At 37.0% G+C, this 24904-nt stretch overlaps 1 protein-coding gene across 4 annotated transcripts in view; it reads left to right on the top strand.

Annotated features, from left to right (window-relative positions):
- Positions 1 to 24904, top strand: part of BNC2 (basonuclin zinc finger protein 2) — a 425587-nt gene that overhangs the window by 167176 nt on the left and 233507 nt on the right. For all 4 annotated transcript variants that reach the window (XM_037061921.1, XM_037061922.1, XM_037061923.1 and 1 more), the window contains one exon: positions 15806 to 15889. In XM_037061921.1, coding sequence (XP_036917816.1) covers positions 15806 to 15889 — 84 coding nt within the window. The remainder of the gene's footprint in view (positions 1 to 15805; positions 15890 to 24904) is intronic.

Consider the following 24904-nt stretch of genomic DNA (forward strand, 5'->3'; position numbering starts at 1 on the left):
GGAGTGATCTGTTAACCTTGCACCACTGACTGGGAGGCCACTGCAGCTCATGGTACTGTATGTTACCATTACTACTCCCTCATTCCTTTTCACTGGCTGTTTTTTTTTTTTTTTAACTATTTTCTCTGTAATAACGGTTTGCATTAGTCAGAGATACAATTTTGGAATGCAGAAGGTCTGAATTTAAAACAAAACAAACTTAATTAAGGGACTGTTTTTTTTTTTTCTCTCAGCATTTAGAGGGGCTAAATCTAACCATTCTAATTCAATTGCAGCCAGAGGTTTCCAGTGTGATTTAAAACCATGAATTCTGGAAATAAGGCAGTAAAAGATGCAAGTCATCTGGGGTGTGGATCTTGTAAAAGAACTTAGTTGTTAAACCATGTGAGCATCTTCAGAGTTTTAGGACATTTTCAGGCTTTGCAGTTGTCTCGGATAAATCCATTTTGCAGATTGCTTTCACCCCTGTCCTTCTCCAGGGAAATTCTAGTCTTCTTAATTCACTGTTTCAGTTGTTTCAGGCTTACAGTCACTGAGGGTGTTTACAATATGGCCTCAGTTGTAATTGTGCATGTTACATGTAACACTCAGGATTTCTTCATGATTTGATCTGACTCAAGTTAATTTATAATAAATTAAAATGTGGATGTATGAACAGCCTTCTATTTTGCATTGGGTCTTCATTAAATATTCATACATCTGATTTTTTCCCCAGCGAGTAGGAGAAATATGGATTATCTTGGACTTACCTAGGGAAAGATATTTTTCATAGTTTGAATTTTAGTTTTGGATTGCCTTTCTATTTCTCTTCATTTTCAAACCATAATACTTTCCTTGTTTTCATGTTCTTATGTGTCATTTCCTCTTCCTTAATAATGCACAGATATATAGATACAGTTGTGTAGGTTTGCCTGTATGTGCATGCACCCTTTGGTAAATGCCAAATATATACAAAAAACAGTTTGTGGAGTTGTTAAGCTGAGACATTTTTTATTGATAAGTTATTTTTTATTTCTAAAAATTATGTGTAATAGAATATACCACATTCTCAAGAATAAACCACAGAAAAGTAAATTATGGGTGGGTTTATGTGCCCAACTTATACAATTTTTGGTACATGTTTATGTATTTATATAAATAGGTGATTTTTGTCAAGATAGACCTGAATTTAATCTGATTAATGCTATCTGTATGATGGCTCTTTGATGGCTGTATGAAAAGTTACATTCACATTGTTTATGAGAGATCATAACCAACAATCAGTCAAATCTATAGAAATATAAAGATTTTATTCATGAACTTGGCACTTCAAATTGTAGATGAATTTCTTAGATATTTCCCTGTACATTCCAGAGAATACTTTAATAATTCTTTTTACTCTATTGGATGTAGAAAAGTTATGGTGATGGTAATTTTTGCTTTTAGTTCTGAATTTAAAAGAAACTTTTAGCAGACTACTAAACTTACCTTTGTGCATATTTTTTCTTATATTAGACAATTTCAAAATTAATTTTTTTCTAAATATAAAAACTTCTTAGCATTGCCAAATTAAGAAAAAATCTATCATATACATTTAGAGCATTAAAATGTATTTATTATTCTGATCATGGAAGCAGTTTTTGATTATCAAAAGGGTGTTGTGGTTGTATTCAACCCTTTTCATTTGGCCTTATTAAATTTTTTTTGCTTTATAAACCAAGAGGCAAAGGTGGAATTTACTCTAATATCCTGTCTCCCTAATAAGAAAATTACAGTTGATTTAGGAATTCTCTTATAAAAATAAAGCATTATTAAAATATCAATACTTCTCCTTTCAGCATTTTTCTGTTTCCGTTGTACCAGACAGGCATCAGTGTTAGGCATTATAGAACTCTTACAGGGGTGCCATTATAGTGGACCTGAGTTGAGATGCTTAGTCTTGTGACCTTGCGTAACCTTTATTTTCTTCAGTTTTAAAATGGGGGAAAGAACATATAGCTTGAGAATTTGTCAGGAGTGTGAAATGAGAAAGCACTTGTACGAAGCTGAAGTACATAGTAGGTATTCAGTAAACTAGAGCCCTATCTTTGAACTTGACCTTTGTCAAGCTTCCTTTGGGAAGCTTGAATTTTGGGAACAAGAGGATAAATTTAATTAAAATATTTTAATTTCTTCAATTATCTCTAGGAAAGGAGATAGCAGATATTGACAGACAACGTTTTCTACTTTATTTATTTATTTATTTATTTATTTAGGCATCTCTTATGTTACTCATTAGTCTTGCATTTTGGTCACTCTGCAATATTCTCACCAGGTTGGCCTTAATGGATATCAGAGTGATGCTATGATTTCTGTGACACAACCTAGGGCTAACAGTAGATTAAAGGCAAAGAAGCAAACACAACTCTATTGTGTTTACCTTTGTATAATCAGTTCTAATCATTTGCTGGATTTGAAGCTTCTTACCTTATTTTGATATTATTATATTAGTACTTGATAGTAGAGCTTAAAGTTAAATTTTAGAGGAAATTTTACCCCAGCCTCTGTCTCTAGCTTTGTGAATATTCATTCACTTGTTTTCACAAAATTTAGGTCACATTAAGGCTTATGGTATTTACACCTCTCAGTACATTTAAACAAAGTAATAGCAACATAGATATAGATATGGGTAATATTTTATCTTATTTTACAGTCTTGCATAATTCCTTAGGTATAGTTAAGGGCTTGGGAATTATTTGTTGAGCAAAATATGCTTCTTTTTTTGTTTTTTAATCCTGGATTACATTTTTATCAAAAGCAATTGTATTCTTATGTATAGCACATCAGTATTGTCATAGATGATCTTTGATTAGCATTGCTATTTTGTCTAACATCTAGTTTCTTTTAGCCAACCCCAGTGTGAACATTCTGTATCTTAAGATCTAAAATAAATATTCAGCTTGGTGTTTACTTTTGTTTGTGCCTAAGAGAAGAAGAGGATTAAAAACTACTAATTTCATAACTACATCTTAGATCACACAATGTGCTGGAGTTGGTACCTGTCTTATTCAGTTATTATAAAGGTACTCAGGGCAGCTACAAGTATTGTCATTTACAGATTAAATAAGGAAATTACAGAGGAAATAAATATGTAAAATCTGTATCCAGCATGGTGGCCCTCAAGTCTTTGCTTTTACCTCTACTGTATTCTTCTCATCCATCTATAACCTAAGCTATTAAAAATAAAGTTGTCAAACCTGCTGTTTTTTCCCTTTCAAGTTAAATTTTTACAAGGAAGCCACTACCTAGAACTAATAAAAATTAAAGCTGCTCTAGATGGAAAGGTGTACAGTTATAGAGCCTTATCTTTTAGACCTCTACTAGGGAACCATGGGATACCTGGTTAGAAAACCATAGGCTAAGGTTCCCATACTCATAAAGAAAGCATAGCACAACCTGTTTTTCCACCTGGGAGCTGAAGGTTTTGTCTTAAGCTTGGAGGTACAATTATAGGGAATTCACAGGAAAAGCAAGTTGCTGACTAACTTTTAAAAAGAATATATCTAAGAGAAAATAGTGTAGGTAAATGCAAAAGGAATTACAGTTATATCATTGTATAGTTTTTCATATGTTAATTTTCAGGGTACAGATTTTGTTTAATCTTTAGCAGTGAAATAATTTTACATAAAAATCAGTTATAACTTTAAGTCTTAACTGTAGACTATGCCTGAAAATGTATTCACACTATTTCAGTTTGAAAATATTAAATAGTTTTTGTGCTCAATATTATAAAATGGTACAGCATATCTGTAAGAGATATATGCATATATATATAATATAGCACATATGTATATTGTAAGGATGGAGAATGTGGAAGATCTAACCCTGAGAAAATAATATAAAACACACTTTATTTTAAATAAATTGCTTGTAAAAAATAAAAACATTGACATGGTAGTTTTGTAATGTCTTTTTTTGTGTATGTAATGTCTTTATAAACTGGGAATTTCAAGTTTTCTCATCTGCTAAATTTATATTTTATGTAGTATTTCATTAGAAATAGGATTTTTGTTTTATTACCATTGGGAAGTATGGGAAGGGTCCATACTTTTGAGCCAGATGTATCTATGTTTCAATATATCTCTTCTTTATGTGATCTTGGAAAAGTTATACAGCCTTTCTGAACTTCAGTTATTTTGTTGACGAAATGGGGCTCAGAAGTGTAAAGCCTGGCACAGAGAGGGTGAGCTGTGTCGATTGTTACTGGCAATTTCTTCTTCTGTGGTTCCTGTTGCAACTAGTTTCAAGCCTTATGCATTGTTCACTTAGTATCTCTTTATCAAGGGTGGTAGAGGGTTCTTAATTGTTATATCACATACATATTTGGCCTGTTCCATTTCTACTGTAAAAAATACTTGTGCCAACCTTACTTTTGTTGGAGAAAATGAGAGTGGCGAAAACTCTTCTTTTTCTTCACTAAGAATCATTCACTGAGCAACATAATTCTAAAGTCTTATGTAGCCTTTGGGTACTTTAGGAACCGTTTTATAGGTTCCTGATTGAATTAATACATTTCCATCCAGGCACTATTCTTTTAACCTCTTCTCTTCCTCTTAACCCATGGATTCTTTTGTAAGGGACTTTTTTGATCCAGTAGTGAGTTTGTCACGTACAGTGGGGATGCCAGTTCATAGATATGCTGGTTATTGGTAAGCTTAAAAGCCTTTCTCTCTTTAAAACAAAGGAAAAGGAAGAACCAACATAGCAATAACAAAAACCAAAACCCCTACCAAACAAAAAAAAAATCTTATTTTCTGAAAAACTCAGTGCTTTATAAAACGTTGAACCTAAACTTTGCACCCTGATTTTAATTTTTAATAGGTTTAAACTTCTTTTACAGCTTTTGTATAAAGTATTTATATTTCTTGTACAGATCTGATTTAAAAACTACAAACATAATAAAAACTGAAAGTATGCCAAGGAATCATTTTTTAAAAGATTTTATTTATTTATTTTTAGAGAGGGGAAAGGAGGAAGAAAGAGAGGGAGAGAAATAGCTCTGTGTGGTTGACTTTTCTGCACCTCCCACAGAGACCTGGCCTTCAACCCAGGCATGTCCCCTGACCCAGAATTGTACTGGCGACCCTTAGGTTTGCAGGCCTGCACTCAATCCACTGAGCCATACCACCCAGAGCAGAAACCATTTTATTAACATTTGTTTAGTCATCTTAATTTACTTTTACATATAAATGTAGGAGTAGATACTAGTTACATAAAAAGGATAATGAATATGTGACTTAAAAAAATCATGTCATTGATATCTTTCCATGTCTATAATTATAAATATTTATCATAATTTTAGTATTCCTAGTATTATTATTGTACCATAATTTACTTAATAAGTTCTTGGTTTGTGGACATTGAAGTTGTTGCCAACTCTTTTCTTTTATGAAGAGTGGTGCTTCAATATGAACATTCTTGTTTGCACTTGTATTCTTTTTTCCTAAAGGTGAATTCTTGAGAGTGAGGTTGCTGGGGAAAGAGGTACCATTTTGCACAGTTTAAAACAGGGGTTAGCAAACCTTTTCTGTATTTCTGTGCCCAGATAGTAAATATTTTAGGCCACCATATGGTTCCTGTAGCAACTATTCAACTCTGACTTTGTAGCTGCAAATGATTGTAGATTATGTATATGTAAAGGAATAGGCATGGCTGTATTTTAATAAAACTTTATTTTGAAAAGTAGGTATCAGGGAAGCAGCCATTTGGCTTTAGGATCAAATGTCATTGTGTACTTTTGCCTAGAAACAATGAAGAAGCTTAGGGATGGCAGTTTACCCCCAGTTGACCGTAAGCTGATCATGCCTTCCTATCTCAAGGCAGTATAAGGGCTGATAGATTTCTTTCCAGATATAGGTCAATCAATGCCTCCTTTAAAGAGCTTATTAAAGGGGGTTTTTAATACCTGTCTCTACTCTGAAGCCTAGTAAATTTTAAACTATATATGTTTAAATTTTAAACTATATATTTATATTTTATCTTTCTATATTCTAGATTTTAGCACATGTTGACACCTTGTGAGGCAAAGAAAGACCTCTTAAACCTATATTTTAGAGGACTTGTGTACCTTTCCTTACCTCTAGAAGATAGCCTTACTTGGAGCCAGGTTTTAGGGGTAATCCTGAAGTAAACTGGAAGGAAAGTCCCGCAAGAGAAGTATCATTTCAGCAGACTATGCCACAAATCAACAGGTGACATTGAATTAGTTAGTGAACCTTTACGGGCTAAATTATATTCAGAAGAATGTTCTGTGCATAAGTAGTAACCTCCTTGCTTCTTGGATTTCTGTGAAATAGGAATTATCGGCCACTAACTAACTGCCTTAAGGGTATTTGTTGCGGATCAGATGTAGTAATTATATAGTTAAAACTGTTCTATTTGTAACATTGGGTCACTGGTGCCACTGTGAATTTTAAGAGATTTGTTTATTATTTATTTTACATGTGTGTGTTGACTATCTGCTGTGTGTAAGGTAGTGTTGTAGGCGCTGTGGAAGAATACAAAGAGAAGTAAATTAGTTCTTGCCCTTAAGGAGAAAAAAATACACACTTCAAGTTCTATACTGCCGAGAGCCCTAAGGGTGGTAGAACAATGGGGAGGAAATTTCTTCCTCTTGGCGGGGTATCAGAAAACTTTGTGGAAGAAGTGGCATCAGAAAATAAGAAGATTTTCAAATGTATAATGGGGGGGGCGGGGTATTCCAGAAGAGCAGCTCAAGAACTATATCATACTAGGAAAGACCAAATCAGTAAGCATGAGACATCAAATAGGAAGAGAAGAAGATAAAGCTGGAAAGACAGAGTAGAGCGAGGTTTAAGAGGGCCAGTTAGGAACTTTAATTGGTAGTTTGTGGGGTACTCTAAACATCATCTAGGAGAATATGTCTGGCAGTTGCAGGGGGTGGTATATGGCACTGGTTGGGGAGTATGGAATGATCAAGTTGAGATTATCATTTAAGAGTTATAGCAGATGTCTGATCATGACCTCAATAGAAATGATCTGGAAGGTGCATGGGGGTACTGCTGAGGGGGTTAAAAGGGAAGAATAGACAGGCTTTCAGAAATTACTTGGTTTGGGAAATCAGGAGAAAGCTGTTAATCGTGATCTATGGTTCTGAGTCTTGGTTAATGGGATTGACATTGCAAAATATAGCAATGTCAGGGGAGAGCTGTAATAAACAAAGGGTAGTAAGGAACCCCTTTGCTTTGCTTGTTTTGCCCAAAGTGTTAACTGGATACTTGGAAATTTCTAGTTGGAGCTTGAAAGTGTAGGGCCGAAATTTACATGACAATTAAGGAATAGGGATTTGGGACTGTTGTTACACAGGTGACAGAGAAAATGTTATTTTACAACATATCTGATCATTAGGTAAGTCAGTGACATATGCAGCTCTATGTGAGGCTTTTGATACCAAAAACACAAAAATTATCATGCAGTTTATCACTTATAAAACATTCTCTTGTCTACTAATCTAGTTTTCAGCTTCTGAAGCCACTAGATTTCAGGAGTAAACTATGTTCAGTTTGGAAAAATATCTTATATTCTATGATTCCAAAGGAAAATACAAGAAATTTCATTTTACTCAATCTTCTCAGTATATCCTAAGACCCTCAGTAACAAAGAGATGCCATTGGTGGGAAAAATTTATATTCATTTTTTACCTGGTACAGGATGTGGCACCTTCTCATCGCCCCTAGATCTCACCCCAATTGAGATAAGTGCACTTAGGTTTGGGGAAGGAAGTTAGGGAGAGGGTGTGTATTCCATGGAAATCAACTTTGTTTGCTTTAGTGTATTTTCTCTTTTTAGTCTGGGATCCTCAGCAGGCTTGGAGGAGGAATTGTGCAGAACCCAGTATGACTGAGTTTGAGTTGGGAAACTTTTACTGTATGGACTAGCAGGACTGAATCTGCTTTCCTGTTTCCTTTCTTCTCTTAATATTACTTGTGTTCAAATTTTGCATGCAGACAAAAATCATGTTGATTCACTCATCATCAGCGTGCTGTATGATGGGCTTGGTGTGGTAAAGGCAAAGGCTTGCTCCCCTGCTCTCCTGTTTACAGCAGTCAGAATTTCTCTGGTCTGTTGGTGTGTGGTACGTGGCCTTCCCTCAGGCTCACTCTTCACGTCAAATAGGGCAAGTGTCTAGTCCAGAGGAACCTGTGTCTTTAGCTCACCGCTGTGCATTAAATCTAGTATTACATGTTCATTCTGTTTCATCTCTTAAATCATGTATGGACACAAACACTTTTTAACCATAAGAAGTTTAATATAGGCGGTTCAATGGGTAACTCAAGATGTTGAGTTTGGGGGGTAATGTTTTTCATTGTCTGGCACATAACACATTCATTTATCACATTCGTTCCTCAAACTCCCTTTTTTGCTTTTCACATACATTTTTTCCATCACCTTGTTCTCTTCAGTGTGTTAAATGTAGGAAGGAAAAATAATTTTGATTTGTCCCATTTGTGTCTTTGATGAAGTAAGATCAAGTTAAATGCACTTGTTTTCTTCCAAAGTGAACTCCTTTCTAAAAAAATGTCACACCCTCAAAAAATTCAGGGGCTTGGTGATCTTTACTGGATAGTCACCTCTGTCTCCTCATTAGAAATAGTTAAATTCATCCTCATTCTTGATTGCAATGGAAGACCAGGGAGAGAAGCTGAGTAGAGCAGTTCCAGTGGTGAAGTTAAATGTGACCTGGATCATTTCAAAGTACTTTTACTTTTAATGCTTAAGTTAACATTTGTCCCCAAGTCATTTTCTTCTGACGTTTGTGACATATTGTGGAGTTGGTCATACTGTTCCTCCTTTAGTGGCTTAATCATTTTGGCTTTCTCTTTTAAGGGTCTCCTTTTCTGACAACCTTCTCTTCTCCACAGAGTGAAATTTGGGGAGATCCTGGATCTCATGCCCTGGTCATGCTTTTTCCTTCTTCTCTTGGTATTTGTTAGTCTCTCTCTTCTCAAGCTAAGATTTCATCTGGAGAACTTTTGCCTTACCATTTCTCTCTTTGTTTTCTTGTTTATTTAGGCTAGTGATTCTCAAACACCTGATCACTAAAAACAGGTGGCTGTCACAGTAGGTCTCAGAGCCTGCAAAATGCATTTCAAACAACTTCCCAGGCGATGCTGATAGTGTTCTTTAGCTGAGGAGTACACCTTGAACCACTGACCTAGACATTTGGTTTTGTCTATCAGTTTAGTGTTTATTGTTATATTTCCCAAAAGAGTAGAATTTCTTCAGATTTTATTTACCCATGTCTAGTTTCCTGGAAGCTCCTTATTTGTAATCCATGGGTCAAGCCTCTAGCATGAAAGAGAACTCAGCAACTTACCTTATGTTTTAATTAATTGTAAAGGGCCTGGCTGGGTGTGAGTGGCAGAGCGTGGGATGTGACGCTGCTCCTGACTTGCCCCAGTGAAAACTTCAGTGGTCAGTCTCTCAGGACCCAGATACACCTGACAGTCTTCTCAACTTGGTATTCTAGGAAGCCTTCTAAAAATTTAGCTGGCCCTTAATTGAGACTAATTGAATAGGGTAATTCTTTAGCTTCCCTAATTGCTCATATTATTCCTTTGACATTTGAGGCTTGCTTTTCTCCCCCCAAATTCCTTCCTTCACTTCTCATGGGAATGGGATGCTATGTTGGAGATGTCTAGAAAAGTATCATTTACCTATAGTGTATACTTACTGTATGCTTAGTTAGAGGACATGTGTCATCTCCTCCAACGTTGCCAACCCTACACAGTAATTACAATCATTCCCACTTTACAGAGACAGGAAACGAGGCCCTGAATTGGTAACTAACTGACCAAACTTTACAAGGTACTGCAGGGATTTAAACAGAGGTCTAACTCCAAAGCTGGTGCTTTTTCATTTTACCTGCCTTTAGGATAGTTGGCATTGAGCCTTTAGAGCAGGAAAAAAAAGTTAACCTGGGCATATACAAGCATTCTTGAAATTTTACTTAATGTCAGTTGTTAGATTTGGCAGTATTACACTCCTAAGCAAAAATCTGGAGTGTTCAGTTTCCAAAATACTGACTTAAAAGAATGATTGCAAACCAATTGAAAATAATCTAACTCTGTACTTTGTTTTCTTTATATAAAGCCCATCCATGGCACAAGTATAAACAACTTTATTTTCCTTAGTGCTAACACTCTTGTAAAACCAGAGTTGGAGAAATAAATGGACTCTCAAATGGTAGGAGGCTTTTTTAGTAAAACACTAGCATAGTAGTGAGAGAACTTTATCATAATTTAACTTCTATCCAACTTACCAAATACAGAGGAAGACAGTAGTGATAGGCCCCAGTTTCCTTGTTTAAAAATAAGAAGGATGCAATCACTCCTTCCTTGTCTGATATAGGAATTAATAAGTATTATGTATAAAGCCCTTTGAGCACTCTGGAAGGAAGATTCTATGTAATTTTAGCATTATTCATTGTCCATAAAGTTCCTCAGGGTATTACCAGGGAAGAGAGATTTTTTACCTTTTATCCTACATTGCACAATATAAAAACCAATGTGTTTTTGTTGGTGGTTGTGGTGGTGAAATCTATAATTTTACCAGCAGAGGTGGTTCCTGTCAAGGAGCCTAGGGCCCTGTTCTTTGACAGCTCACCCAAAAGTACGGGCTCATGAGACAGAAGGAGAGAGTGAACCTGGATTAATCAGTCCTGGTTCCTGTGAGGATGTGTGTCTCCCCCGCCACTGCCCAAGTCATCTATGTCTGTCAACCTGTTGAGTAGTAGAATCACATATCTGACCCTTCACTGTTCTTTCTTCTCTCATCCTGACCCTGCAGTTCATTGTCCTGGGATGACTCCACAGGGACCTGTCCACTGTCCTATTCCATTCTTCTGTAACATCTCTCTCATCCTTACCGTGCACCCATTGACACAATGCTGTCTCACCTAGGGCCTTGTGGGACTAAACGCAGTTCTGACCATTCCCTATGGGAAAATGGATATAAATACTTTTTGACTCACCAGTAGTGGTGACCAGTAAGCAAGCAGTGTTTTCATTCTTAAGCTTTAGGTTCATATAGTTGGTCCTTCTGAGTTGTAGCCTCGGGTTCCATGGTTGAGAAAATTTAGGCTTGGAATCTAGTCTTTTAGTTAAATCCTAACCTGAAAAATTAGGATATAAGTTAACTGCTCATCCAGCAACTCTGCTCACCTTCCTGTTTTTCAATTTTTGTATTCATTTATTTCAAAGCAATATATTTAGCATGCATCCTCATCTTTATAGTGGTAGTTAATTTATTCCTTTCTCTGCTCTTTCTCACATAGGCTCCTGGCTGGCTTATTGTCAAATCCATTTCACTTAATAGTCTTCCTGAATTCTTATCTGAGTATTTTTATCTTTCGCTGCTTGGTATCATCTAACCACTGAAATGAGGCTGAAGTTCCATCAGTGCTTTTCTCTGGCTTAAAATGTGACAGAGCTTGAACCCAGCCATGTCCCTGATTCCTCTGAGAGGATTTGTTTGGGTTTTTCTCTTTCCCTTTATTTCTGAAAATCAGTTTTGTCTACCCATTCATTTCCAAGTTCTTCTTGGGTTGAGATAGTTTCTCTCATCTCTTTATTGCTAGACTAAAGCCACCAAAATACATACACTTCAGAACTGATCTGGGCCTGTGGCCAGCCGAACTAAGGAGACTTGAGCTGACATAGAAGTCAGCTTGTTTATTTAGGCTGTGACTTTTATAGTGTCTAGCAGGCAAGTGCCTACCTGAATGTTTCATGTTTAAAAATTAAATTAAATTTCAAATGGGCTCTGGTTGTGCAAGGAGCATCTCTGTTTCTATAAGCCCTTTACTCATAGCACATTTTATTTCTCTAGTTACCATGTTTGTGCCTCTTTCTTCGTTTTTCCTCTTCATTACACATACCTTATACTTCCTCTCTGCTTCAGATACTTTGAATGCTGGCTCCTGTTTACAACGTGGGGCTTTTTCTGTCTTTCAGAAATCTTGTCCCTAACTGTCTTTATGTGTGATCTCAGTAAACAGGGAACATGTGTGTGTGTGTGTGTGTGTGTGTGTGTGTAGGAAGCTTGCTATATTTCCTCCCTACCCCACAGAAAATGTATTTTCTGGAAGCCCTTTTGACACTGAAGTGAATACCCACTGGCCTTGCTTTGCTGAATTCTCCTGAGAAGAGAAAGAGAGAGAGGCCTTTATGCTTGTTGTCATATCTTTTGTTTCTGCTGATTATACACAGAGTAAGTTGTAAATAGCTCTCTCACACACGGTGATTCCTTTGAGGTATGTACGGAGGAGCAGATATGCACTCAGCTTCTGCTTACCCAGGGGATTCCAGAGGGTCCCTTTCCAGGCCTCGCATTTCCTGTTACAGCACCAGCAGAATGAAATTTAGATGAGTACGAGACAATTACCATCCTATAATGAAACCTGTGGCAGAATGTTTAGAAACATTAGCTGATCAATTCAGTATTTTCCTTTCTTTTTAACTTAAATGTTTTTACTTCAAAAGCAAAATATGCATTGATTCAAAAAAGAATTTTAAAAGTTTCCTTAGTCTTACTTCTTTTCAGAGATAAAAATCACTGAATATTTTGCAAAAATCATTGGAGAACTTAGTTTTAAAGTGTGGCATTGAAACACACTGAACACTAGCATGAGGGAAAGTGGATAAAACTGGAATTCCCCAAATCAATTTAAATTTTATGTGCCAATGAAAACAGTGGTTGGGTGTACACCATATTTTATTATTTTATTTAAAGGGGAATAATAATAAGAATTTAGACAGTTTATTTCTGCTCCTTCTGTGTTTGGTGGGTTTTTTTTTTTTTTGGATTGCTTTATAGCTAGCTGGTTAACAGCTAAGGCTTCTAAATCAAAAGGCTCAATTGTCTAGGTGGGCTGAATTAGGTTATCAACTTTTATATCCTCTGTAGTTTCCTTGGTACATTTTGATGAATTAGGAACTACATATCACTTGCCTTTTCCTTAAAAATTTTTTCCCTGATAATTAATAACACTTGTTGTGGGTGTGGATGCAGGGGTATTGTTAGACAGTGAGCCCATCAGTGAAACTACAGTTTTGTTCGAATCTCAATTTTCTTATCTTTAAAATATGGGAGTCCATTTTTATGGACACTTACTTGTGGGGGTTTTTTCTGCTCTGAAATTCTAGGCTTCTAACTATAAGACTGCTATCTACTTCTAATTCCTTTTTGTGATTTGGGTTATTGAAACACTCTAGTAGCCTGACACATTTTTCTTCAACTTATTCACAGAAATTTTGTTTTCTCTCCAGGAACTGTTTATTTCTAAGTGTCTGAGATTATAATTGAGTGTAATTGTACTCATTTAACTGTCTTCTTTCCTACTGAGAGTACTTATAAAACACATTCTGTGAGGGGGAAAAGGAACTAAAAAGTTAGTATTTGTGACACGCTCAAATAATATTAAGGTAAGTGGGAATTTGTTTTGTGTACATGAAATAAAGTGCTGTTTACACTTAATTTGCAGCATATACATTGTGGCTCATGGGTTTGGCTTTAATTGGTTAAGTAGTTATAGTTATTAAGGTTTTATAAGAAGCATTTTGGGGAGTTCCGTTTCGATACCGAATATTTTAAGGTGAATTTTTCCCAGTCTTTCTGTGGCCCTCTAGGGAGAATTACTGTTGCATGACTCATTAGTGCCCTTCTGTGTGTCAGCTGAGCGGGGGGATCAGCACTGTTTTGTGTGACACAACACAAATGCTCAGTGTCTCTACTCTTCTCCAGGCCCTGTTTCTTTCTCATTCTTCAAGTTAGAGGATAAATTCCCTTTTAGATTGCTTATGGTGTCCTAGGCCACAGAGCAAGTAGTAGGTCTTGGTTGCTGGGAACACCTTCTTCATTTCCTTTGTCTTCTTTGTAATTTCTCACATGTGAAACATCAAAAAATGCCCCTAGATTGGATGCCACTAAATGCAACTATTATGTGTTTTTCATTAACTTCTTTGAAATACATTGTCAGTCTTTATTTCTTATTTTTAAGTGTGTACTATACAACTTTTTAGCACGTGACTCTGACCTATTTATCTACTCTAAGCTTCAGTTTTTTTCATTTGTCAAATGCAGATGCTCATATCCCATAAGATTGTTGAAAGGGGAAAAAATACAGGTTATTTCTGTGTGTAAGGTACCCATATGGTGACTGGCTCATTCCAAGTGCTTAGTAAATGTGACCTCCCTTTCCTTTCCCTCTTGGGCTTCACTGGTGAAATTCCTGGGTAAAGAAAAGAGTGGTTAATTTCAAAGACAGATGATATTCTGTCCATTTTATGTTATGGGCAGTAGGCAGGAAGAAAGAAGGAGAGACTAAAAAGAAAAAGAGAGCTGAATCTAAAATATTTGAAGAGTTGAGTGAATGCTTTTTTTGAAATTAGTGATATTCATTAGTGAACTTGCAAAATGAAGCTTATTGACATTATTTCAATTTGGAGAAGTGAAATGATTTGTGGGTCAAAAGGAAGAGGGAAATACCTTCTAAGGCAGCACGCTTGGCTGAAAAGTGATCTCTAAACAAAGAAAATTGATTGGCACAGGCCAACCTAATTGGAGTTTTGAAAAAAATGAAACAAAACAAAACACCAAAGGAAGGCTTTGACGGGGCAAGGACACAGGTGAGGTGAATCTGATGGATGGATTGAGATTCTGATATATATAGATAGATGTGTGATCAATGAAAATAGTATATGTTTGAAATTGTTGAGTGTTAGAGAAAATTTTTAAAAAGGAAGAAAACAGGTTTAGATCAAATCTAAATCTTTCTTTCCTTATCTTAAAAAGTCTAAAACAAAGCAAGCAAGTTATAGTAGGCAGTATTTTAGGATGAGAATGACTATTGATAATAAATAACTTAATGTTTTGAAACTTTATTTTTATTATTGACACTATTACAGATTTCTCCCTGTTGCTCCCCTTTTCCTCCTTTACCCAGCCCCTGCCCACTTCCTTCCCTCTGGCCATCACCACACTCTTGTCTGTGTCTGTGTCTTATGTATATATGTTCTTTGTCTAACCCCTTCACCTTCTTTCAAAAGTAAGTTATTCCATGGAGAGACTGGATGAAATAAATAACTTACTTTTGAAAGGGAATTTTAGTGGCTTTCAATGTAGAATTCTAGAAATAGAAACATTCACTAAATTTAAAGTTGTATTTGTTACTACTTCTATTATTAGAACAGACACAAAATAAAACTCTTAAGTGAAATTTAATGATAGTAAGTAAATAAATAATAAATATTAATAAATAACTCTGCCCATGCTGTCCTCTACCAGGAACAGGAAAAATAAATTTGAATAGGTATTTAAAAGTGCAAAGGAACTTTAGACATTATACAATACAATTTTCTTAATCCTCACATAAGAAAATGAAAAGATAGAGGAAAAAATATCAAGCAGCCATTCTGCTTTTTTTTCTCTTCTGTTTCCTTCCTCCATGCCTTTTTACCTTCCTTCTCTCTTCCTTCTGAACAGATATTTAAGTTCCTGCTTTGTAGTATGTGCTGTAGATACAAGGGTGAATAACATTTATGTGGATCTTTTTTTCTTGGAATTTACCTTCTTGGTAGTTAATGAACTTGGATGTGTACTCTTTACAATCTGTTTGACCTACTAAGTGTCAAAACCTGTGAAGCCGTGATGGCCTGTTTCAGAACTTCAGTTGGGGTGCCCCTGCTTCTGCCTGGGTCAAGTGTGTTTGTGTGTAGTTCTCAGCCTCCACACCCAGCATCTATCTAACTCAGCCGTATTCCCCCAGGTTCCAGTGGCATGTGCTGGCAGAGTGCTGGGTGCAGACTTCTGCCCAAACCTGGAGGAGCCAGACCAGAGGCTGGAAGTCCAGGTTGGAGTCTTACTGTTTTATCAGTTGGGGGTGGTGTGGCAGAAACGGTGGTCCCTGAAGGCCATACAGATGAATCCGTGACATCAGGAGACAGAGAGCCATCGAGACAAATGCGAAAGAGGGACCAGTGTAGCATATGTGCAACAAAACCTTCTTTTCAGGATAAGTTTTCTGTAACTGGAGATCTTTATTTATCCAAGAGATAGTATATACTGCAGTGGGTAAGACCACGGTATCTGAAGGCTGGCTGCACAGGTGACGCAAGCTGCTGTGAGCCCTCTGGCAAGTCACTCAGCCTAACTGAGCTTTAGCTTTCTCCTAAAGCTATAACATGAAGATCTACCACACAAGGTGATTATGAGGATTAAATGTTCTAATATGTACCTAGCAGTGAGCATAGGGCCTGGCACACAACAGGCACTCCAGGAATATTAGCTCTCATTTTTTAAATCATCATCAAAATGTGCTAAGCACTGTTCGAGGCACTGGGGATACATGGGGAACAAGTCATACTTCCTGCATATGGTTTCCCAGCTCAGGAGAATGGAAGCCATTCAACTGGGCATTGCATTAGAATAATAAGACTCGTTAAGTATCTTCCTTCTTCATGGATTGGGAGATATGTGAAATATTAAGTTTATTAGCAAAGTACATTTTTGTGAAAGTATTGACTTGGAATTCAGTTCTTTTTGTGTGGTCTTGAGGCAATCAAAGCAGTTTAGTATATAGCAAATTAAAAATACGATATGACATCTTATCCAAACTAATGTGTCCACCTCCATGTACCTTCAGTTATTTAAGGATTGTGCCAATGATGCAAAGATACAAGCTGGAGTTTCAATGCGGATGTTATTCCCTAGTATGAGCAAACTCACAGTATCTTTTAGAGCTTCCATTTGGCATCATTTTCTGAAATTTTTAGACTTGAGGGATGAGCACAGTGAGTTCAATTGTGCACTGTGCACAGTGAGCACAGTGAGTTCAGGGATGAGGGATGAGTTCAATTTGAAAACATTTTACTGGTTTAGACACCCGACATGAGAAAAGAAAATAATTTTAAAATTACTTTTTCATAGTGTGAGTGAAGGTAGAAGTGGTGGTAAGAGGAGGTTTCAGCTCTTATGGTAATAAAGGGTCCACCATCTCTTGCACTAGGGTACACACCTGCTCCTGGACTAGGGAAGACCACCTGAGCTTTTCAGTGCTACAAGCTGGTACTGTCTGGGTGGTGTATAGCTATGATGCAACAGAAAGCAGGTGTGACACATATGAGACATGACCATGTATTTCTCAGTTTCAGAAAGTTAACAGCTTGTGTGTGACACATAAATGCAGAGTGATGGAAGACTTGTTATGGGGAATAGTCTGACTCTTGACCTCTTTGCATGGGACAATTGATGGTCTTCAAACATATCACCTGGAATGGTCTGTCATGGGTGGCTATTGGAAAATTTGTTTTTGAACCTTAAGTTATGGTGCAAAGAGCAATGGGTTTTGCAGATGTGAGTGTGTGAAATAAAACCGAAAGAGACCAATGGAGCACATTATTATAACATACCAAGGGACAAAAATGTGTGTTTATAAGTTTAAGTGAAATTCCGGGGTCATAGGTAGTTAAACAGATTATGGAATTGACAGTTCAGCCTGGGCTTTGCAAAGGAGACCAAGCTCCTGGGCATAGAAATGAAGGTGTTCATTTTGTTGGATTCCTCTTCTTGCAACACCATTTTGGCCGACTGAGTGGAAAGGTTGCATCTGTCAAAAGGTAGTCAACTGTGGTGAATTGGTGAATTATCTGGGACCCACTTGAACCATTTCCTTCTTTTTTCCTCTTCCTTGCTAAATATGGCTTCCACACATTTTAGTAATATCTAGTACATATCCATATTATGTCAGTCATAATAACTCGACAATATGTTCTTCATAATCTAACAATTCCATGGGTAGTTTTTAGCTTAGAGTTCTTTCATTCTCCCCATGGAATGTAGTCTGGTATTTGGTTCCCCCTCTCCCTCCCTATACAGAATGTGTCGTTTCTTATTTTTAAGTCCAAATCTGCACTCCAGGGAACTCACTATAGGACTTTCCAGGGTCATCAGAGTCATTTATTTTTTCTTACTTGAATCTCAGCTTTCCCCAAGGGCCAGGCATTATAACAGCCAGAGGGTTTGTTATTTGGCCTCTTGATTCTGAGAATAAGCCCCTGGGCACCTTGATTTGGGAGCAACAGTTTGTTTATATTTTTTTCTAGGAAGGATTTTCATTTAGACATACAGTACTCATATCTGATCTACTTTTATATTCATGAGTTTTCATGACTGGTGGAGTTGCTTCCTGTTCTTACCTGCTTCCTTTTAACCCTTTGCATTTATCCCTAAATTATCAGATGGTTTAGCAACTTATTGTTTAATAATCCCAAGATTCCTGGCACTTTCATGAATATACCTTTGGTTTTTAATCAGTGTAATCCTTGAAGTCTGTGTCTGACTGGACTTTTGCAAGGGCATCTGCACTTTTTTTGTGTTGATATACTTGATTTAGAGCAGAAGCTGGAAGTCCAGACTTCTATTCACTAACTTTGTTTTCCTCAGTGGCTTTTGAAGTAGATATGAAACTACTTTCTTTAGTTGGGAGGGTTAAGTTAACTGATGTATAGTAGCTAAAAATTGTGTGTTATATAATTATTTTATAAGAAATTGTTATTCTGGTTTATACTTTCTTAATTGTTATTAAATATTTTATTTTTAATCAGGGAAAAGTTACTTTTTAGTCTTAACTGAGCCTCGTCATGTATTAAGTTGTTACAGTAGGCCCAGCTCATTTCCTTTCTTGGTTGGGAATTCAAGATGTGGGGTTTGACTTGATATTTTTCACCACTAATATGCTTAGTAAATTAGAGTAAATAGTGAACCAATATTTCAGTACCAGATTAGACCCAATTTACTGTGATGTTTCATAAACCACAGACTCCTTTCTTCTGTGAATGCATGAAGGATCACTTTTTTTTCCAGACATACCGGGATGCAAGTGTAAATTTCCATAAAATTTAAATGAGGTGCTTCCTGTAATTAATGAACAATTGTGGCTGCTCTCTAGTCTGCATTGTAATTAACCGTGATCAGGCTTGTTTAGTGATGACACTGTTCCTGTAATAATTTGACAAGCTACTGTGAATTTGCCAGGTTATTAAACAACCTGCAGCATTCACTTATGGAATCACAGGGACAAGCTTGGCGGCGGCTGCTAGTTAAACGCAGCATAAGGGTGAACCAAGAGCTTCCATTGAAGTCTACAGATCACATGAACAGATATGAATTCCTATGATTTTTGGACAAGTTAATTAATTTTGTGTGGGCTATCTAGAAAAGTTTTTATTACATGATAAACTGACTGAAGCAAACCTGGTCACTTTTATTAATTCACAGTGAAGTTAGCAAATTTTTTATATTGTTATCACCAGTGCAGACTAAATAGAATCTGAGATTTTCTCTTCCCACCCTATTAAATAGGTGTGATTATTTTTCTCAAAACCCAACAGTTTCCTCCCCAAATTCATTCTCAACCTCCCTCAAATATAAGTCCACTTTTTTTTAGTGTGTGTTGGAGATAATAGATGACCTTGTGCGAAACACAGTCATATCACAGGTAGAGTGAGTGATGCAAGTGGACTGGTAGACTTACATCCATGGTCACTAGTGCACCCGCCTTTCCCAGCCCCCTTCAGGTTAAGATCTGTTCAAAACGTTACTGTCTAGTTACTGTGGTGTCTTTCATTCAGATTCTGTTTATTGACTAAACCACAAGGATTCCTGCCCAAAGTACCAGGCGGTCTATGCTTGACTGATTTTGATTTTCTAACATCAGCCCTGGGGTTTATTTGAAAAATGTACGTACACTGCAGCTTTAACAAGTCAAGTGAGTGCATGTTTTTGAGCATGGAGTAAAGTATATCTGAAGATCATTAAATTTAGTGGGGATAAGGAGGGGTGCAGAATAAGTGTAGTAGTCATTGTACCCCATTGCCGTGTGTGTGTGTGTGTGTGTGTGTGTGTGTGTGTGTGTGAGAGAGACACATGGTTTTTGTCTTTTCATCTTCTCCAAGAGCCAGAAAGTTTCCTGCCGTTCTCTTTCCAGCTATTGACAAATGATTGCCAGATGTGAGATCTTTGCAGTGCTCTTTCCCTCAGCAAACCTGCAGCGATGGGATATTTGATTCTCCCTTGCCCATTTCATCTCCTTTCCACATCTGCCAGGGACACACAAGCAATACATCCCTACATGAGAGTTTAAAGTTTTTTCAGCTCCTTTTCCCCCTTCGATAAAGTGTTTGGAGACAACAGAATGAGGTCCATATGAGTCTCTCCCAACTTCACTATGAAATTAGTTGTTTATTTCACTTATCTACCTCTCAGTAATTGAATATTTCATTTTAGTTTTGGTCTGTGGAAAATGTGATGCAACCCCGGGAGTGCTAAGAGTTTCCTATTGTCTGCTTGCTGCAAGTATGCCATCAACACAGCTTCTCTCCGGTTCCTCAATTCTGATAAAAACTACACTGTTTGTTTCATAGGACTTCTTAGGAAAGTAGTTTTAATAAACAACTGTCAAAATATTAAGTGTAGCGTGTCTGGTAAAATTCAGTAGTCATTTAAGATTAAAACAGCCATCTGTGAGGGGGAAGATTCAACTTGTTTGGCTTGATTATCTTACCTTGTGTTTGTATCCATTGTCACAGTTGAAATGGATGAAATCCTAGTTTTAATCCCAAATAGCTTATCAAAGAGAAAGTACACTGGGTTTTGGAGGCATCTGAAATTAGCCTGTGTAGGCCACACACATAATCACTACCACGCACAGAAGCCTTTTGTATCTGCTTGGAATCTCTGTTGATATTGATTTTTTCTCATCTCAGTTTAAAAATATGTTCCAAAATGTTCTTATAGCTCATGTTCATACTATAGGGTGGGCTGACACAGGTGGCCTTTCAGTTTTCCTATTACACTTTTTGGCAAACGAAAAGGCCCCTTATTCCCTGAATAAGATCAGCATTTTTATTTTTTTTAACCTTTAAAAAATAATCCATAAAATGTCTGCCACATGTTCACTAGTTGATGGAAATGTTTTCCAAATTAGAGCTATAGTATTGGATTCTTACTGTAATAGTTCTAGTGTGTTTATTTCTGATACCCTCTTAACTACCTATGATTATGCAAATTTATTTTTTAATTTTTTGGTGAAATTCAAAATGACAAATATAAGGTACTGTTTTTGAATTTCTACAGTCAGGAAATAAATTTTTGCTAAGGAAAGAATAAATGGCTTTGCCCATTATAGAATAAAAAAAGGACATGTGTGAAGTGTGATTTTCAGTATGTTCTTAAAAAAATTACCAAACAACAGCAAACAAAACCTAATAGGAACAAAAACAAAAAGTTAACAGATCTTGAAAAGACTAAATCCTACTAAGCCTAAGAAAAAGAGGTAATTGAGACTCATCAAGATGAATACATGAAATGTGTGCAGCTTTTTGTGTACCAATTATACCCCAGGAAAATGGGGTAAAACTGTTATACCACATTTTGGCAACTTGTGATAAACAGCTTGCTATTGGAAGTGTCTGTTGAATACTAGAGGAAAATTATAGTTGAATATGTAGACAGTGATAAACTGTTCAAACTATCCACTATCAAAAACATAATGATCAAGATTAATGTGGTAAATTTTTAAAAAAACACCCCCAAAACAAAATTAACCAAATTCAAAAAGGATTCCTATGGAGAGGTTTATATTTTTATTGTCCTTTGACATTGCCCAAGGATAGACGCCTTCCGAGGCACCGTAGTGGGTGCCAGTGGCTAGGAAGGTGGAGGTGAAGGATTCTTTCATAAAACAACAAGGTTAGGAACTCATGTGGCAGGAGCCAAGTTCCTCTGAGTTTAGATCACTTCACGTAATTTGCCCTCATTAATGCATCGCTGGTTTCTCATGCCATCCCCTTTTTCCTCAACATGGTTACTGTGGGAGGCAGAGAGGTGCTAAGCAGTGGAGGTGTCATCCGGCCCGTGTACCTAGGGAATGTCCTTCAGAGGACGACTTGTCACCAGCCGTCAAAGAAGAGAGTGGCTTTGTGGTCTCTGAACATCTGGCAGTGCTGCACAGGAAGCTGAGGGGGTGTCATTAATTGTGATGAAATAATTTAAACCATCAGGAATAAATGAGGCTGTTAAGCTAAGTTCAGATTCCATTTGCCATGCACATGTGTCTAGCAGCCTGTGTGCAGTTAAAAAAATTGAATTATATTAGCTCATGAGTAGAAGTGAAACAGATACTGTAAATGAAACAAGTTGCTGTGTAGTGATGACATCGTGTTGAACCACTTCACACAGTTACAGTTTGTAGGATCAATATATTGAAAGTGGTACCTTATTTAATGAATTTTTATATAAGAGAATTCTTACGGTACTGAGGGATTCTAATAAGGATCAAGTGGTATATTGGAGCACAAAGAGGATGGGTAGGTGGATTGGTAGAAAGAAGCCATCAGATCAAGGCAGGGGGGGTGGGGGTCTTAGCCTACGGTGCCAGGCTTCTTCGGTGGACGGACAGCTTACCTTTCTACAGAATCTGGCTTTGAGTACAATATTTGGTGCCATTGCTCTGCATACGTACTCCAGGCTAGAGGACAATTTCTGACAACCAACTTTGGATGTCCTTTTGGGAGTATCTGACACTTTGGACACATCTATGTAGTTTTCTTGCAAATAAAAACATATTTCTGGTGATAGATTTCTACTCATGCAAATGAACATATTTTTAAGTCTTTGCACAATCAGTGAAGACTGATTTCAGATGTAATTTTCAGGCGCTGTGGAACAGCCTAATTTCTTTACAAAGGAAAGACTGTCAGGTTTGGAATGTAGGGACATCTCTGAGGTTTTGAGCACTAAACTGAGCGTGGTGTGTAGGTTCCAAAGTACATTTCTAAAATAAGTCATTCCTTTTACACATAAGCAAAGTTTTCAAACTTGAACTTTTATTTAAAAATAAACATGGGAATTTGAAAAATAAAATGAGACTGTTTAGGTACGGAAAGCATTTTTTAAAAACCACAGGAGAGGTAATCCCTCTGTCAGAGAGAAGCAATGGTCCAGAGCTCTGGCAAACCTTGGACAAGAGCCATTTTTCTGCAAACTTGATCTTACTTTCCTTGGTCAGTCCTTTCTTTCCCTCCTGGCCTTTCTCTTTTTCTTGTTGTGTTTCTTCCTTTTTTCTTCTCCTTTTGCTTCGCCTTCTGTATTTCTCTTTTCCTTTCCTTATCTTTACTTCTTTATTTTTATCCTTTTGCAAGGTCTGTCTGGAAAAAGTCCAGCCATTGTTAATATAATGAGAATGGTTTATGTGACATCAATGTAAATTGGCAGCCAAGAAGAGTGGACTGGAATGTGCATCTGTGAACAATGACAGCTTCAATTTACTAGTCAGTGGGGGAGGTGGACTCTGTTGAAGGAGCATGTGTACTGTGTGGCTGTTGCACTCAAAATGACTGAGTGTGTAGAGCAACCAGTCTGCATCAGTTTTTGCGTTAGGCTCGAACATTCTTCCATGGAAACTATTTGGATGATTCAGAAGGCTTTCAGGGATGATTCAATGAGTATAGCACAAATAAAAGTGGCACAAATGCTTCAAAGATGGTCAAAAATCTGTTGGAAGTGATCCACATTCTGGAAGGCCTGCAATAAGCAGAACACCTGAGAATGTTGAATGTGTAGGGGCTGCAGTCAACAAAGATTGGTGTCTGACAGTGTGAGAGTAGAAGCTGACCTGGGGAATCCAAAAACAACTATGTCTGAGGTTGTGATGCAGGATCTTGGCATGAAACATGTGGCAAAATTCATTCTGTGGCTTCTGCTACCAGAGCAAAAGGAATATTGTGCTGCGGTTGCTAATCACTTAATTCAAACTGCTACCAATGAACCAGATTTCCTCAAGGTTATAGCTGGGGATGGATTGTGAGTCTAAAGCTATGATCTGGAAATGAAGGCCCATTTGTCTCCGTGGACATTGCTTGGGTTTTTTTGCCGGAAGAAGTCATGGCAAAGTTGCAGCAAGATTAAGACCATGTTAACTGTGTTTGTTTTTTGTTTTGATTGGGAAGGTGTTGTCCATCCTGAGTATGCCCCTCCAGGCCAAACAGTTAATTAGGAGTAACTACCTCCATGTTCTTCATTGGTTGAAAGATGCAGTATGACACAAATGGCTGTAGCTGTGGGCAACTGGCAATTGACAGCTTTATCATAATAATACACCCACTCATGGATTACATCTCGTGCAGAGATTTTTGTGAAACATCAAATCACCCAGGTGGCTGAGCCCCCTTACAGCTCAGATTTGGTGCCCTGTGACTTCTGGATTTTCCTTAAAAAAAAACACTTTTAAAAGGGAAGAGGTTTTAGACACTTGATGAAATTCAGGAAAATACGATGGGGCAGCTGATGGCAATTCCAACAAAAGACTTTGCAGAGTGTTTTGAACAGTGAAAGAGACTCTGGGAAAATTGTGTGAGGTCCCAAGATGCCTATTTTGAAGGGGCCTGAGGTGTCATTATCCTGTGTACAATGTTTCTTGTGTCTTGTATCTTCTTCAATAAATGGTCTGTCCTTACTACGTGGCTGGATACTTTCTGGACAGACGTCTTGTATTGAATTTTACAGCCTATTTTCATTCTCCAGCCTCCATAGATAAACTGCAATTATGTTTTCATTTATAGTCTTTGTTTTCCTGTTACTAGTTCAAAGATGAATATTCAAAGTTTCTTAAATTATAAACTTAAAAAACTTAGGTTGCATTTTTACATAAACTTGTGTGACGGTTGGTGGATTTTTCTAAGTAATATGAATGAACCTTGATTAGTTTTTTTAAAGAGGAATTCAGAATGCTCACTGAATTATCCTTTTCTCTGGACTCTTACGTGGAATTGTTATTGATGAGAGCCAAATATTTGGGGCTCCAAGTCAC

The sequence above is a fragment of the Sturnira hondurensis genome, unplaced genomic scaffold (genome assembly GCF_014824575.4).
Source record: "Sturnira hondurensis isolate 20B ecotype Veracruz unplaced genomic scaffold, ASM1482457v3 Scaffold0013559, whole genome shotgun sequence".
NCBI classification, from domain to species: Eukaryota; Metazoa; Chordata; class Mammalia; order Chiroptera; family Phyllostomidae; genus Sturnira; species Sturnira hondurensis.